The following is an 18,909-nucleotide window of genomic DNA, read 5'->3' on the forward strand; positions in this document are numbered from 1 at the left end:
AGGCAAGACAGGAGAGGTCTGCTGCCCTGTGTGGGTATCTCCCTGGTTGGCCAGGAATCGAACCTGTGCTTCAGAGGCTGTGGACAGCTGCAGAGCACTGTGGTCAAAGCAGTGTTCCACTGGGGAGGTCTGCTAAAAAGATTTTTCATGATCTTTCAACTCTGTGCGGTGAAATTGTCTATGACTCTAACAGTCACTTTTTTTGTTTGTTTGTTTTTAGGTTAACAGGATTCCATCTGCCACCACCAGTGACAAGTACCAAATCTGTGTTCTCCCTACGTTTGACCAGTGATTTTGCAGTTAGTGCTCATGGGTTTAAAGTATATTATGAAGGTAAGAGATATAAAAGGACCACTGCCAGTTTAATGTAATCAGTCTAAAATCCTCTGGGTAGAAATAGAAGAATTATTACCAGGAATCTAGATACAGAATATCCTGTTATACTAAATCTTGTCCTGAAATTCACCTACATTTTAATCATTAATACATTATAAAAAGCTACAATTAATGGACCTTAATGCTTCATTGCAGTGCACAAAGAGGCAAATCTTTCACTTAAATCTTAGGAGATGAGACTATGTAATCACTGTAGGGTTGGAGGTTAATAAAAATGAATGAAATGTAAGAGTTGCAGGAAATTAGACCAGATCTGAGATCCAGGCATTATAGACTCCTCTTGTCCTCTGTGCTTAGTCTCTCTGCCAGAAAATAAACTAATAGCCTGTCTTCACTTGAATTTGAGTCAAGAGAAAACACCCATTAAGAGACAAGAGTTGGTGTCCTCCCTGATGGCCTACTGATGGGGTCCTCCTGATGGTTGTCTCAGTGCTATCGCCACTACGCCCCTAAAAAAATTCTTAAAGCCAAAGGTTTTGACTGGAAGTTTGGTACGGAATCACTCTACATCAAATCCTGACCTAAGAGCAAACAAGCAAAAAATCGGACCTGACCTCCTTGGAGATCATTTATAATCATTATTTATCCCATGCAGTGTCCTCATATGTTTCACTATGCGAATAGTCTTTGATAATGGGATGATCGCATAGCTTCTTCTGAGATATTAAAAATATACAAACTCTTCATCTTTTACCTTTTGTAAATGTGAAAAAATATCTGATGGCAAAATTATTTATTCCTGAGGGTTTCAGAGAGAAGTGAGAGCTTGTGATTTCATCTTCATGTGTTCTGATAATAAAATTTTCACCAGTTCAGGGAAAAACCCTTCCCTTACACATGAAACCAGCATTTCTGATTTCCACACATCTCTCTAGGACCATAAAGACTGTATCACAGGAGGCAAAAATCATCATGAGAGATACCCAAATACAATAGTAAAAGCTGTTACTTTCTAAACCACATAATAATTCAAAATATGATATGTTTACAGTATACACTAGAAAAATCATCTTTTATAAAATAGAATTGCTTTAGTATAAAGGTTAATAGCTTGCAGGTGGGAAAAGTTTTAAACTAAATATTTCATCTAGCACTCTTTCTCATTAGAAAAAAATACCCTCTAGCAAACAATTGAGTAAAAATATTTTCTCTTTTATATCTAAATAAAGCCATATTGCAGCAGTGTTGTACACTATTTTCTATCTAATATGTTTCTGAACTGCCTTTTGTCTCACAGAATAGAATGCATTCCAAGACATTTTCCTGCACTGTGATAGCAATAATCACTGTTTTTCCAAAGTACTTTCACAATAGTTGAATATTTTTATCTTGGCAACTTAATTCATACTTTAAAACACTAAAAATGCAAAGGTTTAATTTTAGTGTAATTTTGGCAATACTGAAGGAATTAGTAATACAATAATTTTCTAGTAAAGCTTCATTAAAGAACCTGTATACTTTTCATCAACATATAGATCTTTGAAGTTAGTTTACTCACTTAATAAGCATACAAAGTCCACAGAAAATTTGGCAACTTGGAGATGAATTATGATGTTGTCATGTTTTTAGATTTGACTGTCAAGTTTCATGAAATATACTCAAAAATATTTTCTTAGCTCCCATTGTTTCTTTCTCTATATATATAACATTAAAATTCTGTCTTTTCTGCTTCAGTGAAAGTATTTTCATACATCTTCTTGACATTTAAATGTATGTTTGGTAGGTCTTGACTTAAAATATAGGGTAACGTGTACTCAGGTAGGTTTGCTGCAAAACATCTTCAGGTATTGATTTGTGGTGGGTTATGTATGTTTTAACCTGTATATTAGTTTCCTATTGCTTTCATAACAATAAACAATAATTAAGCAGCTTAAACAACAAAAATTGATTATCTCATAGTTCTATAGGTGAATTTGTCTTGGTCATCTTTACTAGTTTCTCTTCTGGGGTGTCATAAGACTGAAATTAGAATGTTGGTTAGGATCTTATCAGAAGGCTCTGGAAAGAGTCTATTATTTCCTGTGGCTCTCTTCCTCAGAGTAGGCTTTACATCTGAGAGCCAGCAACTAGAGCATTAGATGTTCTTCATACTTGGAATCTCTATGGCTTCCCCTTCTGATGCATCTCTCCACTGCCTTTTCCCTCCACCTATCCCTAACTTAGGGTGCAGAAATTTCTTGGTTTCTAAGAGCTTATGTGAATGGACTGGGTCCACCTGAATAATCAAACCTCTTTCCCTAGGTTAAAGTTGTTAACCTTATTTATATCTACAAAGCCCCTTTTCCCCATGTAACATGAGCTATTCACTGAATATGTATATTATTGGGGAAAGGCTCTTCGCATGTCTTATCATACTGTGTGTAATACTGCTTAACACACCACAGAGTAAGTAGTTGCAAGCGTCATTTATTTAACAATGACCAATGACCAAAACTAATGGTGTATTGTGAAATATAGAAAACTTAGTTTGAAATTTCATAGTCCATCCATCATCCCCCAACATTTTGGATCCAGGTTATCATTCTATAACCACCTCAAACTACAAATCTGGATCCTGCCCATACTACTATAAAAACAATCTATTAATGTGAACATTTCCTCTAAATTTATAGCAACATTTTCTCTCCCTCAAGATGTCCCCAATGTTTGTGTCTTTTATTTCAATTTACTGGGTTTTTTTTCATACTTTAATCTTTGCTATAGTTTGGCCTTATATATTAAAACTTATGAGATCTCTGTTTATTGGTGGTATTTGTGCAATTATCTGTGTTTCTAAAACTGTCAACACAAAAATCACATGCATCCAAATCATCTGGAAAATGTAGAATCATTGACTTCCTAGTCCATATCCTGAGTCAGACTCTGGAGTGAAGTGCTAGAATAGGCATTACAATTCCAATTGGAAATTCAATGTAGAATAAATGAATGATAAATATAAGTCAACTTCGTATCTTCACTGAATTTCTCTATTGTTACAAAATCTTTCATCCTACCTCAGCCCATTTACTTTAAAATTATGGAAGGTTATGTCACTGTTTATAAATTTTGACTGAGATCTACTGATTATAATATTTTGTTTTTCTTTTTAACTATTTGAAGTCAAAATTTTGAGTTGTTAAATCTTGGTGGAAATTCTCTCCATTAATATCTAGCTGAATATATTATTAATTTTCTTCATTATTGTCTACCATACAGTTGTATTTTTCCCAAAGTTTATTTCACAAAACTTTGGTTTTATATGTTTTGAGAGTTAATAAAAACAAATAAGTGCAGTACTATTCTGTGACAGTAAATTTGAAAACAATTCAATATATATGATATGCTAAATATATAATGTATACTAAATTGAAGTTATATAACCACTTTTCAAAATCTGATTAGATAAAACTTGTGATATCTATGTTCTTTGGAGGACATGGTGGGAAATGCTGTCTTCCTTCATCTACAAAGCAGGATTCCAAATACATTCTAGTTTCTGCTAAAATTTATTTTATATAATGGAGACCTTTTCATGTTACTTAGGGAGATACATAATCATAGTGCATTGGTGAAAAAGCATATTGCTATAGACCATGGACTATCTTACCATGTTGGAATTAATTACTGTGGAAATGCAGTAATATAAACAAACATATAGTAAGTCTCATACTTTTAATATATTCACAACAAAGTTTCAGGGGTACTCTCAAATGTGTGGATGCTTTTGGACATTGAATAATAACACTCTAAACATTTCCATTTTGACATTATATAGCATAGACAGCCCTTACTACCTACTTCACATACCTTGTTTCCTGTCACTGTTTGGCTCAATTTACTGGTCACATAACTTGTATTAAATTTCTACATATATTATGCTATTTAAATGATTCTGCCTAACTCTCTTTTGCTCAGAACATCCTGTGTATACCTCATTGACTTGCCCACTTATTTCTCATCCTACAGAATTTGTGCAGGCCTTAATCAATACCAAAATGTCATTTATGGAATCCAGGATTGAGCTCAACAATGCTCAGTGTTTTTTTCTTTGTGTGCTCAGATAAGTACATACTTTTTCATAGTATAATATCCTATCTTCTTTGCTGCACTTTCCTGAAATAAATAGTTTCTCTATGAAGCATTTTTTAAAAATACAAAATTACTCATATAGTTAAAAAAGAACAACAAGCTCAAAATGAAGAATTGCCATAGTCAGTGATATATGACCTACTTAACCTTTGTGCTGCATATGGAGAAGATGGGTTGGCATTCAAGATTGTATTTTATCCTCCAGAAATAGAATGATTAAACTTAGTATGTAATCTCATTTCACATTGAATTTCATTCTTTTATATATGTTGCTAAATGTGTCATATCTGTCAACTGCTATAATTTATCATTTTGATATGAGTACTGGAATGAAATTTAATTGAGACAGTGATTAATTTAAAATTCTAATTATATGTCAAAGATTTTTTTGTGTTTCATGAAGTTAAAGGCTGTGCATTGTGATAAGTTGTTATAATTGATCTTATACAATTAGTGGTTTAAAAGAAAAGTATACAATGAGCTTCATTCAGAAATTAGTTTGTGAATTTATATTTATTTCCCCTACCAAAATGTAATATTAGAAAAATATAATTTTATGTTTATTATTTGATTATAAGTCTGATGACATGTCACAAGAAATTAAATTTGAAATGGTTTCTCCTTATTAAAACTATGTTACTAGAGTACCATTCAATATCACATAGAACATGTAAAATAAAATATGCAAATCAAATATTTCAATAGGAATAATAAGCAGTGCCGATCATTTTGATTCAACAGATATACATATGGTATTAGATAATGATTTTTTTCTCCATGGAGAAATAAGTATGTCATCAAATCCTGTCTTTAGTACTTACTACACAATTCTCAACTGTTAGATAGATTGTTAGTAATTTTCTTCATACCAAATAGGCCAATGTAGTTTAAAAATTACATTCAATATTCCAATAAAAATTATTTTTTCCTATGTAGTATGATGTTATTCTGAATATTCTTTAGAATTTATATACTCTTTTAATCATAATTTTAGTAGTACTAATAAGGAAAGTGGGGACCTGCCTTCAAAACTTAATTAATGGAATGTTGAGGTAACAAAAAGAAGATCCCCAAAGCATGTTTTTTTTCATTTGACCATAGTTGGAGGGGGGTTGTAATCTTCATTTTTACAATGTGATAGCAGGTGAAGTAGTTGGGAAAGAGAAGATGAAAAATATTAAGGAGTATTAAAGAATGCAAGAAGCTAATTGAAGGAATATTAATTATACTATGTGAGCTACTGATACTGGTGCTTCCTTCTGTCAATTAACTGAATTATGAATGAAATGTGAATTGACCTCAAGGTGCCTAAAGTGGGTGGGACTTTTGATATCATTTAATTCAATATATGTTCATTATTTATTGCTTTTGTAATTCACTATGTTTCAGACAATCTTTTATTGTGTTTTTCATGCCCTCATACCATAGCACATATTTCTCCTAGGGACATTTAAAGAATATTTTCATAAAATGATCAGTCCCATCTGTATTGGTTTGATATTGCTGCATAAACAATTCCCACTTGTAGTGGGTTAACATGAATTTATAATCTCATAGTCCTGCATATCAGAAGTCTGAGGCAGGAGACAGCTGGATCCTTATCTCTGTTCTCATGAGGCTGCAGTCAAGTGATGGCCAGCACTTGTGATTATACGTAAGGCTAGGGATTTTCTCTGAACTCGCTGGTTGCTAGTAGAATTCATTTCCTTGCAGTAGTATGTTTGAGGCTCCTATTTGCTTGGACAGAAATATTGAAGTCCATCTTAGAATTCTGCCTTTAGGTGATAGTACAAAACAGGATAGAAAATACTAGAAGTAAAAGAACAGCTTAGATGATGCAGTTTGTAATTAATCAATTTAAGTAATTCTTACCTAAAAAGAGATAGATGTAATATATTGATTACATATTTCTCACTTTAGTAAATTAATTTATTTTAGGTTGTGAATGGCATGTCATTTTATTGTTACATAGACTTGATCCAATTCAATTACATAGCTTTACAGTATACTTCAGATATTTATTTTTAAGATAATTTCTTTTTTATGAATATATACCTTAATATAGCATATTTTTCTTCATGGTAATATGGGGAATTAAAAAAAATGTTCAACATACTATTGTAAGATCTAGTATTCAATGCTGACATTATCACTTTGCTGCTGTAGGTCTCAGTTCTTCTACATCAGGCTCAGAATATAAAATAAGCAATATAGCATTGCTCCTTTAAGGTTGTATCAATAACCACGGTAGATAGTGATATGACATTCAAGAACAATACCTGATATGTGAGCAACTTTCAATGTTAACTAGTGTCTTTGCTGTACCATCATATTAATTCAATATTACATACTGATATTATTGGTATATGTTCATTATAACATGTAACATTTCATATTGTATATTACATGTTATCTAATAATCTACATATATATAGAATATGTGGCTTAAATCTTAGATATTGACACATATTTAATATTATACACATATATCTATATGTATTATGTTTAGCCATGTCATCATACAAAATCTTTGAATTTCCATTTTCTCAAAAATAACAATGATATTCAAATATTTATTTTTACCTTCTTAGAATATTTTTCAAGTTAGAAAATGGATTTGGCCATTAACCCATGTGTATTTGGGCTAAAGAAATTATGCAAAAAACAATGTTAGCTGGGCATTCAGGAATCATAGTGCTGTCAATACTTACCCATTTCACTTGAACAAAGTCTTCAAGAAGTGACACTCTTTAATATGCACTGATAAAGGCAGTGCTCGTGCAGTGACAAGGGTCAAAACCTGACATGTTAAAAGAAATAATGTGCTCATGAGTTACAACTCTGAGCTAATCAGTTCATCCTGGAGATAGAACAGGAGCACAAAGAGGCAGTCAATCCAGTTGACTTGAAAAGAGGGCACAATGGGAGAATGCCAAGTTTTTTTGCAGAAATTAATTAAAAACTCCTTCTGAAATAAATACAGTGTTTTTAGTAATTGTGTAAAAAATTCATAAGAACTTTGTGAATAATTATTAGAGCCTTAAAGCAAAGAGGAAACTTTATTGCACAGATGTTGTGGCTAAAAGAGATAATACAGAGTCAAAATTAACAATATGTACCAATCTAGAACAGAGCATTTTGATATAACTATTTGCTCCTTAGTGACAAAAAAATGACAGAAACTATTGATCTACCTATAAAAAACTACATATTATCAAAGACTGAAGTTCTGGGATTTTGGCCTAATTGAAAGTTAACCAGTGAGACTCTCATAATTTCATGGATGCTGGCAGAAGACACAAAACTACTGACTGAGGGACAAAGCAATTTATTACTTACAGCAGTAGACATAACCAGAGAGTATCAGCAGTTGTTCATATTCCCAGAGCCTCATTTTTGCACAGGTCAATGAGAAGAATGCCAGGTGATATTTACATACACAGTGGGTTGTGCTAAGTTTAAGGAACCAAGATCTTTTATAGTACATTTAAGCAACAGTTTTTTGCTCTGGAGGGAGGCATTTCTTCTATAGTGCTACTGAACAAGGAGAGTGCTTCCCCTTATAAGACAATGTGAAAAGCCATTGTTTCTCAATACATGTATAGTGTTCTACCACCACAGCATCTAAGGGAGCTAATATAATTTAAACAACTTTTAAATACCTTTTAAAATTCCAAATAAAAGCTTTTTTAAGCACTGTTATATGAAGAGTCTTCAAATAAACAGTTGCTTTCAAAAAATTTCATGATTTATATTGGCCATATTTAGTGTTTGAAAAAAAAAACACTAAAGTAACATTCTGAATTTACTTTTGGATAATTTTATAAATATCATCTGAAAATAATAAGTGCTATTTCTTCTTTTCCATCATTTGTGTGTACAGATATTTTTTGAATTATCTTTCCCTAGTCTGGAATATAACTGTGCCATCATAATTTCCAAAGAATTTCTCCAACTGGAGTCTCATTTTGTCTTTTTTTAAACAAGATTTTTTGTTTGTTTTATGCCAGGGTAATACTAGTTTATATGAGTTGAGTAGATTTTCTAACACAGTGATAATATAAACCCCAGGTTACTATAAATAATTATATTTTGAAAATAAAATTGTATAGTGCATAAAGTAATATAGTAGAATATTGACAGATCATGGAAGAGTTTTCTAACAACAAAAGTCAAAAGAAAAATGTCACTAAGGAAATTATTGATTAGACAAAATAAAATGTTAAAACTGATTAATATAATGAGAAGTTATTTTTAGATTATAAGCCAGAAAGAAAAAGAAAAATACCGGATGGTCTCACTCATTGCAAGAATTTGAAAACCTAATAGGGGACTAGGGAAAAGACTAATTATAATAAAGTAAAAATCAAAATCAACAAGCAACCACAAACCAGAGACATACTATGGGTGGGGGGGGAGAGGGAGAAGGGAGTAGGATCAAAACAAGGTGGTGGGAATTGTATGTGGACTATAACCAAGATGAAAATACATACATTGTGCAAAAATGAAAAATGAGGCCTCCCCTGGTGGCACAGCGGTTGAGCACTGGGCTGAGAAGCTGCCTGCAGCCTCTGCAGCGCTGATTCAATCCCCAGCGGCCAGCAAGGGTCCCACATGGCACACAGACCGCATCTGTCACACCCTCTGCTCCCCTCAGCAGTGTATTTCATTGGTCTGCCTGTTCTGTTCCCTGCTCTGGCTCTGGTGAATTCTCTCACCCTCCCGCGCTTCTGACTGTACCCAGTTCTTGTATAAATAAATAAATAAATCTTTAAAAAAATGAAAAATGATGTAAAAAATATATTTAAAAATTGTAATTTAAAATGCTATGTATAGGAAAGATGTATATTTTCATAAATAAGGCAAATAGAGTTTTTCATATATAGAACAAACATATTTTAATATCTACTATATATTTAGTTTAAACTTTAAAATCAGAGAATGGTGAGAATATACCTCTGTATACCTCACTATTCTATGCTATGAAATTTGTGAAAGGTATAAATTGAAAATATGCTAAAATACTGAAAAAGGCCAAGAGCATATGAATCAAAAACTTTAACTTAACACAAATTTATCACTAACATAAATACTATGTTCAAAAATATTTTTGGCTCATGGATAGAGGGAAATTACAGAAGGATTTTCTTGAGCTTAGTAGCTGTGAAGAAGAAATATGAAATGATGTTAAAGCAATTAAAAAGGATATGTGTTCAGATGAGAGATTTATTAAATGAAATCTTTCAGATATGAGTTGATTAATGTAGGATGAGAGAATTTATCTATCTTTAGAAAATTATTCTGATTATAATTTAACAATTTGAGATATGAAAGCAAAAATGTATGGTATATTTTTATTTTTATTGGATTCTAAGTAAGCTTCTTATAATGCAAATGAGCATTTCCACTTTACCAACTTTGAAAATTGTGTTTATTTTCTGTAATATTTAAAGTAGATCCATCTGTGTAGTTTCAAAGGCTCTACATTATTAATTTAATTTAAGGAATTAGTCTGAAATGCTGTTAGATTACATTTTAATTATCTTTTTAGATTTCTATAATTATGACCACATATTATTTTGTTCTCTTGAGTCAAACTGACATAATTTTTTTCTTATTGTGGAATATATGCTAACAATATTAGGAACTAAGCCTTATGTTTTCCAAAAACCCATGTATCAAGTTGTTGACAAAGACATGTGAAATACATTTACCGTCCACTAAATTTATCATGGAGGTCTACTTCAAAGTTGTAATAAATTTGTATTATGTGACTTTGTTTAATAATAAAAAGTATCATTTTAGATAAACAGTGTAGGTACAAAATTAGAAACCTGGTAGAAGCTAGCATAGGCCAAACCCTGTACTAGTATACTCAACCCTAGGGTTTGGGTTTTGATTGTTATTTGTTTTACTCAGTAACTTTGTGTCATGTGCATCATCAATTATATTCTAATAAATATTTCCTATTATTTTCCATAAACACATATGGTAATAGCTCTCCTCTTAGGGTGAAAAAACAAACAACCCTTTCTTGACCTTCAATGACATCCAGGTTTTCCCCCATTTCTCTTTTGCTCCTTTTATAAAATTCTCACAAAGTTGCTTATATAGTGTATAGTCTTCATTTTTATTTTATTTTTTAAATTTATTTATTTATGCATGTAAGAGCTGGGGTGTAGAACAAAGATGCTGGGGATTGAGAGGATTCACCAGAGACAGAGTGGGGAGCAGAACAGGCTGATCTACTGAAATACACTGCTGAGGGGAGCAGCGGGCGAGTCAGGAGAGGTCTGCTGCTCCATGTGGGTTAGCTTCCTGGCTGGCTGGTAATCAAACTCCAGTGGCTGGTGATAGCTTGATAGCTGCAGCTTTGGTGATAGCTGCAGCTTTAACACCTGTGCCACCAGGGAGGTCCTGGTCTTCATTTTTAATCTCACCTCCTTGAAAACACTGAAACTAGAACTTTGCCTCTACCATTCAATTTAATCTATTATATTCACAGTCAGTAATGACAAAAACAGCCAGATTTAAAAGTCGATTCTCAAATTACTCTTCCTCTCTTTAGCATTTAACACATTGTACTTTTAACACTTTCATTTTGGGGTTAGGTCATCTGTTTTTAGCTTATAGTTATTGGAATATCACAGGGCCTGGTCTTTGGCTTTCATCACTATTTTTGTGTTTGTTGTGGGCCAATCTCCTACAATGTTTCAAAGAACCATGGACATAAATTTGATAGCTGTCATTTAGCAATTGAATGGGATAGTCACAAAGATTCCACACATCACTAACAACACAACACAAAATCTGTTAGATATATTTTTAAAATTTTCAGTGTCAGTGTGGTCATCATGTTATTCCAAAATACCATGACTAAACCATAGTCTCATGGCTCAATAGGAGTTGGGATTTGTTGCAATTAAACTAGCTTACTTTTCCTCATGCAATATGTCCAAAATTGATGTCAGTCACTTTTCAGAGTTAGAAATAAAAATCAGACCAAAAGATTCTTTCTGCATGCCACCTTGTTAGCTTCACATTCTATTATTAGGAAAGAGACCCATTTGATATTTCCAATTGTTGACTTCTGAAAACACTGAGTTATAGAGTTTTCTAAGGAGCAGACTGTAAAATGATTGAGCTTATTATGCCAGCTTCAATTATAGTGATGCCATTAGTTAATTTTGCAGCTGTCACTAGCTCTTGATCTAGAGAAATAATGAGTAGCATTGATGCTGAGCATGAAATTCTTTTTATTTGAGTTATTATAAATCCAAATTTTGTTATAAGAATTTTTTAGGATACATCTTATATGTCTTACAATCTTTACACAAACAGAAAAAAAAGGTTGGGTTTGCATTATATTCTACATTGACCTCTTCGTGGGCATGGACATTTTATTAAAAATATAATGTTTAGCAACAATGGTTAGAAGTATTTGATATTTTCATAATCTAAATTTCAAATTTTTATTTCTGTTTCTAGTTTATTCCTGAAACTGCTTTGCCTGAAATCTCTTAGTTCCTGGATTCACTAATAGCATGTAGGACAATCATGTGGTACATATCTCCTTGCTTTGATGATTGTACTTTTTGATATATTTACTTACTATACTAAATATTCATGTTAGACAAAGGGTCAGAGGCTTAAATAATGACACAATATATAGGTATAAATTAATTACTTAATCTTCTATTTTAAGTTACCTAATTTATTACCAACACACTATAAAATAAAAGTTGAAAATATACAATTAAGACATTTAAAGTGAAACTTAATTTGTAAACAAGTTGCTACATATTATTGTTATTCAATATTTTTTGGAAAAACATTTAGAGGCAAATATTAGGTATGAACATTTCTTTAAAATGATAAAATCTCTGAAGCTTCAGTACTTTTTTTTTATTTTTTTTTTATAGAGGCATGTTTTATTTATTTATTTATTTATTTATTTGTTTGTTTGTTTGTTTGTTTATACATGCACTGGGTACAGTCAGAAGCACGGGAGGGTGAGAGTATTCACCAGACCCAGAGCAGGGAGCAGAGCAGGCAGAAGGACCGAAGCACACTGTTGAGGGGAGCAGCGGGCGGCAGGAGAGGTCTGTGCACTATGTGGGACCCTCCTCTGGTGGCCGGGGAGCAGCCGGGGATCCAACCTGCGCCGCAGAGACCACGGGCAGCTTCGCAACCCAGCGCTCAACCGCTGCGCCACCGGGAAGGCCCTGAAGCTTCAGTACTTTTAATGGATAATTTTTGTATAATTTTTTATTGCCACAAAGCAATCGTTTCAAAACTAATATACAATAAGGATAATTGTTCCGTTTGATCAGAGTACGACTCTTAGAATTTCAACATTTCTGCTCACTAGAAACCAAAATTAAAAACCTAAAATAGACAATAAAAAAGTGTTCCTTGCATTGCTTCTCTACAAAAAGCTTACATTGATAGTTCTTCATAGTTCTTCATAGAAATAATGTCACATAGACTCTTCATTGTTTCCAATACAGTAAAAGTTCCCCATTTTATAACTTTTAAATCAAGCAAATAAAAAACATTAAATGGAGAACCAGGGATTAGATAATGGGAGAAGTTTTTTTTGCACACAGTAACAGAGCTCAGATCTCAAACTTGGTCTCAATCTCTAGATCAATTATGTTTCCGATAAAACAGGACAGTATATCCACAATTTTACATTTACATACTCTAATATTATATTGATGCTTCATATCAGGAGAACCAAAAAAGAGACGGTATCTTTTGTCTACTTAAAATTTCTGGGACACCCAATTGAAGGCATGGCTATACATAATTTGAGAAATAAGAAAACCTGTTCTTTCTTACCTCTTCACTTTAGTCTCCTATTCTCCCACTTTGATTCTAGAACTCTGCCCTTTTGAACTACTCATTTTTTCCATAAGTGTGATGCTTTCATTCAACTGAAATTCAGAAAAACAAATTATTTAATAAGTATTTGGATGAGTGTATAAATGATTGATAAATTTGATCCATGATGCATTTACTATTGTATGTTTCCAGAAAAATAAATGTGATCTGAATTATTAGACATAAAATAATGCCTGATAATTTCAGGTAAATTAATATTTTCAGGATTTCCAATCCATTTCATTCTTTCCTCTTTTGCTTAAAATGATATGAATAGGATGTCTTCACGTTTGACATTTAAAACTTCAATTATGACTCTCTCTTTGACTAGATGAGGGGAACTGTTATTTAATGCTGTAAGGGAAAATCTATATCAGCACTTAACACTCTTGGTGGAATTAAATAGCCTTTCTCCTGGCCAAATTCATTTTTATGTTAATGGAGCATTTTGTTGAAACTAATGGGTCCTTAGTCTCCTGTGAATAGAAGGTTCTGGTAGTAGTCCTCATAAATGATTCAAATTTAGGTACAATGCTTGAGCATTATAAGCAGTATTCATGGTAACTTTATAAAATTTGGAATGAATTACTGAATGCTGAGACTAGCTGTACACTGGGAACATTGTCAATGCCTATCTAGCATTTTTACAATTTTAGAGTATAGGTTTTATTCCTTTTAGAGTACAGATTTTATTCCTTTTCCTTAAGATACTAAACTTAAAAAAAATATGAAATGTTTTCTGTATTTTCTCTTTAATTTTCCAGTGCACACAAAGAACACTTATAAAATTTTAGAAGGATGAAATGATCATTAGATTTTAGTTATTTTATTTCTCAGACTGAAAATTAGGACACAGGTTATAATAGTAATTCTCCTTGGTTTTCTAATTAAAAATTAATAAAGTGCTAACAATTATGATTCAATTAAATTTCTAATTCTTATGCAATAAGATCAAGGGGAAAGTACAATGAAACACTACAGACATTTGACAAGATCACTGGACAAATGGCTAATGATAAGTATATGCTTTGTCAGAATGATTTTTTCTTAAGCATTTATTTATTAATTTATACAAGAACCTGGGTACAGGCCAGAGCTGTGGGAGGGTGAGAGGATTTACCAGAGACAGAGTAGGGAACAGAACAGGCAGATTGACGAAATACACTGCTAAGGGGAGCAGCGGGGGAGACAGGAGAGGTCTGCTGCACCATGTGGGAAACTCATTGGCTGGCTGGTATTGAACCAGCACTGCAGGGTCTGCAGACAGCTACACAGAGTGGTGCTCAACTGCCTGCGCCACCAAGGGAGGCCAGGAATGATTTTTTTTTTAATGTGGTGTCAGACTGGGATATAAAGGCCCTAAAACTGTTACTAACAAATAAAATTTATATGTATATAAGATGTATAAGAGATGTTTTGTTATATATATAAATACACTGTGAAATAAGTACCACATCAAGCTAACTAATATAACCATCATAGAGAGGTACATTATTGAACATACTAAAATTTTGAAAAAAAAAAATAATGGGATAGAAAAGTTGAAGTGTGGCAGGATGGAGGAATTTGTTCATTTTAACAAAAATACTGGAAAACCTCAAGAAGTTGTCAGTACTTAATCATTTTGGATAGCTACAATATAAGGAGAGGATTCCAAAGCAAGAATCAGACTACAATTAGTAGGCAATTTAGAAAATATACAGTGTGAAGTCAAGTAGAGGGTGGACAATTTAGTGAATTTCTAGGGTAATGAAATGGGCTTTGGATTTTGAATAGTGATGTTTATTTTGATATTTCATACCTAAAGTGGGTGAAATATTTGGAAAGTTCTGATAGCCAACTGTAGAGGATCAGGCATAAGGGAAGAAGTGAAGACTTACTTCTAGAAAAAAGTCTTATAGCTAAATTCCAGAATCAAGCACAATGGTAGCTGATAAATGACAGAAATTTTAGTTCACATACAGAAGCTAAATATGATTTTCAGTTTTCTTTATGTGTGGGCATATGTTTTGGAAGATCTGGTCTGCTTCAGTGGAAAAATAATGTTTTTAGCACATGTTGCAAGGACCATGATCCACAAAGTCTCCCATAGAAAGGAAGAAATGAGGAAGAGTGAAAAGAAAGACTTGAATAGAGATGCAAAAATAGGTCTGTGACGATAGGAAAAAAATTGTATGAAATCATTGGAAATTATTAAATACCATCATTAGAGATTGTTATAGCACTAGAAAACAAGAACAAAATAAAGTTAGAAAGTGAAGTAAGGAAAACAGAGCATTATAGAGCACTTAAGTGCCAGGAAAAAAGTAACCATAAAACCAATCTAAGGCATAAAAATGTGAAAAGAATATCAATTCCACTCAGCTAATGAGAAAATTATGGCACTAAATCCTATCATTACAGTTGAGGGATGAAAGAGAGGAACACTTTGGATATAAAATTGATTTTTTAAAAAAATGAAAGTGGTTGCAGTGTCAGCTGACCTGTCCTGGGGTGAGAGCCACTCAACTATCACCTGCCTCAGGAGCAATTCAAATGCTGGTGCGGGAAATCTGACAAGATAAGTTCATCCTGTGCACTGGTTCAGTTCAATTCTTAACTTATACTCTGAACTTTTTCTTTAACTTAACATCCATATTATTAATTTGTGTTGTAGTTAAGTGAACTATGTTTCTGTTCCAGTGGCCCATAGTGTCCTACCCTAATAGTTCTGGTTTCATGTCTTCCAACAGAATACTTGGCTTCCTTATACCTTTGATTGCCAGAATGCCTTTTCTATTCTATACCTTTCTGCCCTGATATTCTACCATTTGCTTCTGATAGGTTATTGGCTATGAGTGTCCAATTCCGAAACTGGCCTTTCTTAATTTGGTCTGCCTACCACTTGTGATATTTTTACATCTGTCTGCAGTATATCTTTACATGATATTTATGGTTTTGAGGAAGGGGACCTAAGATTTTAGTAAGCCATGAACTTTAAGATGTGATAATTTTCTGTCAAGAACTTTTCCTAAATTTTGACTGATATAATAAATTGAATTGGGTTGTCAAAGTAGAGGAAGCTCATGGATTAAAAAAAAAAAAAGCAAGGACAATACTTGGAGAAATGAAAAGGTGAGTTATGTTCCCTTTGCAGTATTGAGTTTTAGTGGTAGAACATTTCTAATAGATACATTTCATAGTTTTATCAATGCCTAAAGTAAAAGAAAGAGGAATAGAAGGTATAAAATATTTTCATAAAATTAGACAGGATTAAAGAAGAATAACTTGACATTTATTTAGTATTTTTTTACAAGTTCATGTGTATTTGAGAAAAAATGGAATTTAAGCCTTTGTTATTTATAACATAGAGCAATGTTGATGGCTCTGTAAGAAATGACACTTGCTATGAATAACTATGTTCCAAACATTGGTTTATAGTTTATGGGCATTGAGCCCATCAAGAAGAAATTGGGGAATATTGATTTGGACAAGTTGACAGTCAGAAAAAATGAAGATTACTAATAGAGAAAGGATTTGTGGAAGTTAGATATAATGATAGTTGATGAAAAATCATAAATATTGTTTGGAAAATTTATCAGATTTGTAAGGATTTTTTTTTGAGTTATATAATAGCAGCAGAATGAGAGAAGATAAAAAGAATAAGTTGCACTTTATGGTATCTGTGAAAAATTTACCTATACTCTTTGTGCATAATATAATGAGTACTGATTAGATAACGGATTTCTCTAAAGGCATATTTAATCAGACTATACTTGAAATACTTTATGTACATGTTTATGAATTCTTAGGAAGAAGTACAAAATATATTTTTCAACTTTTATATAAAGGCATGAAAACTCTGTCAAAGAAATCAGGGTAGTTATCAAATTATGGGGAATTGAGATCACCAAAGCTGATGTGTATTTACTTCTTAATTTCCTAACAATTCTCAAGAATAGAGGTCAAAAATTATGTCATATTAATTTAGCTTAACAAATGCTCAATACACTTCAGCTGTTTCATTAGGGAAGTGTTTTGGTTATTAAATCATTTAAGCTATTTAAAATAGTATTTAAATAATGGGTTATTTGACATTGCTAAAAGATTGAAAACTCAAAGTAATATAGATTCAGGAATACTCTTTCTTTGAAACATTACATATAAGAAGACTTTTTTTTCTAATGAAGAACGTGATTTTTTTTCCCCCTGTACTTTCTTTTAACAAAGAATAAGTAAAAGTTAAGGAGTAAAAGCTGTATATATCATTGAGTGATGAACAGTGATTTCTCTTCCCGTAGTTTTTATCCCAGTAAGCAAGACCATTTAATTCTGATATTTGATGGTTTTCTTTTGACCATTCCATATTCTTCATCTACCCATATCCAATACATAAGGTACATCCTTAATACATCTATGACTTAAAGAGTCTTCAATTCACTTTATTTTTCCACTATTTACCCCATCAAAAACCTGTTCTATTTGGCCCCACCTACACCATGCCTTCCCACGTATATACATCCTATCTCACTACTTTGTATCCAGTGATTTTTTTTAAGATGTATTTATTTATTTATGCAAGCACTGGGTACAGTCAGAAGCACGGGAGGGTGAGAGAATTCACCAGAGCCAGAGCGGAGAGCAGAATAGGCAGACTGACAAAGTACACTGCTGAGGGGAGCAGCGGGTGGCAGGAGAGGTCTGTGTGCCATGTGGGACCCTTGCCTGGTGGCCAGGGATGGAACTGGCACTGAAGAGCTTTGCAGCCCAGCGTTCAACTGCTGTGCCACCGGGGAGGCCCGAGATTTTTTTTTTTTAATCTGTCTGTGCCACCTCAATGTTTGAACTTTCAATATTTCTCCACCAGCCTCAGGATTAAGACCAAAACTAAATAAATTGACCTGGAACTCTCTAAATGAGATCTGATTACTGTGACCTGATTTTCTTTTCTAGTTAATACTCTACCTATGTTGACATTTCTTTCTTTCTTTTCTTTCATTTTTTTTTTACTTCTTTTAAGAGATAAATAATTCCTTTAGCCTCAGAAAAAGTTGTACTCACTATAGTACCAACGATCTCAGGTCTACAAGAATGTATCTCTCTTGGTTTTTGTTTAACTAAATTTAATCACTATTATGAAACCCCTATTTCAGTGATACTTGGAAACTAGGTTTTGGGATTATTCTCCTATTGTCATTACCTCTTTCAGGGGATTTAGGTGAGGATGCTAGAATGAAATTTTTAAGTACATGCGTACAATCTTTCTTTACTCCTCTTTGATACTTCCTGACCAAACTAGAGAACTGCTATCCTTATTTGTTTTTGCTGTCTTCCAAACCCCTTGTATTTTAAAACAAATCATATGCCCTGATATACAGCTATTTGTTGAATAAATAAAAATATTCATGCTAATCAATTAATGTTTGTATCTTAAAGCTAAGTCCACAACTCCTCTGCAATTTGTCTGCTTTTTTACATGTAACTTTAAAAGAGTGAGATCTCAACATCCAGTCTGTGCAGGCTTCAGGATCAGAAAAACAGTCTTACCCCACTCCTCCAAGGTTTTCTTTTCTTGAAGTT

At 32.8% G+C, this 18,909-nt stretch overlaps 1 protein-coding gene across 4 annotated transcripts in view; it reads left to right on the top strand.

The window, feature by feature from the left end:
- Positions 1–18,909, top strand: part of CSMD3 (CUB and Sushi multiple domains 3) — an 831,873-nt gene that overhangs the window by 130,529 nt on the left and 682,435 nt on the right. For all 4 annotated transcript variants that reach the window (XM_054692020.1, XM_054692021.1, XM_054692022.1 and 1 more), the window contains exon 3: positions 221–333. In XM_054692020.1, coding sequence (XP_054547995.1) covers positions 221–333 — 113 coding nt within the window. The remainder of the gene's footprint in view (positions 1–220; positions 334–18,909) is intronic.

This window comes from Talpa occidentalis, unplaced genomic scaffold, assembly GCF_014898055.3.
Source record: "Talpa occidentalis isolate TD23 unplaced genomic scaffold, MPIMG_talOcc4v2.1, whole genome shotgun sequence".
Classification (NCBI taxonomy): Eukaryota; Metazoa; Chordata; class Mammalia; order Eulipotyphla; family Talpidae; genus Talpa; species Talpa occidentalis.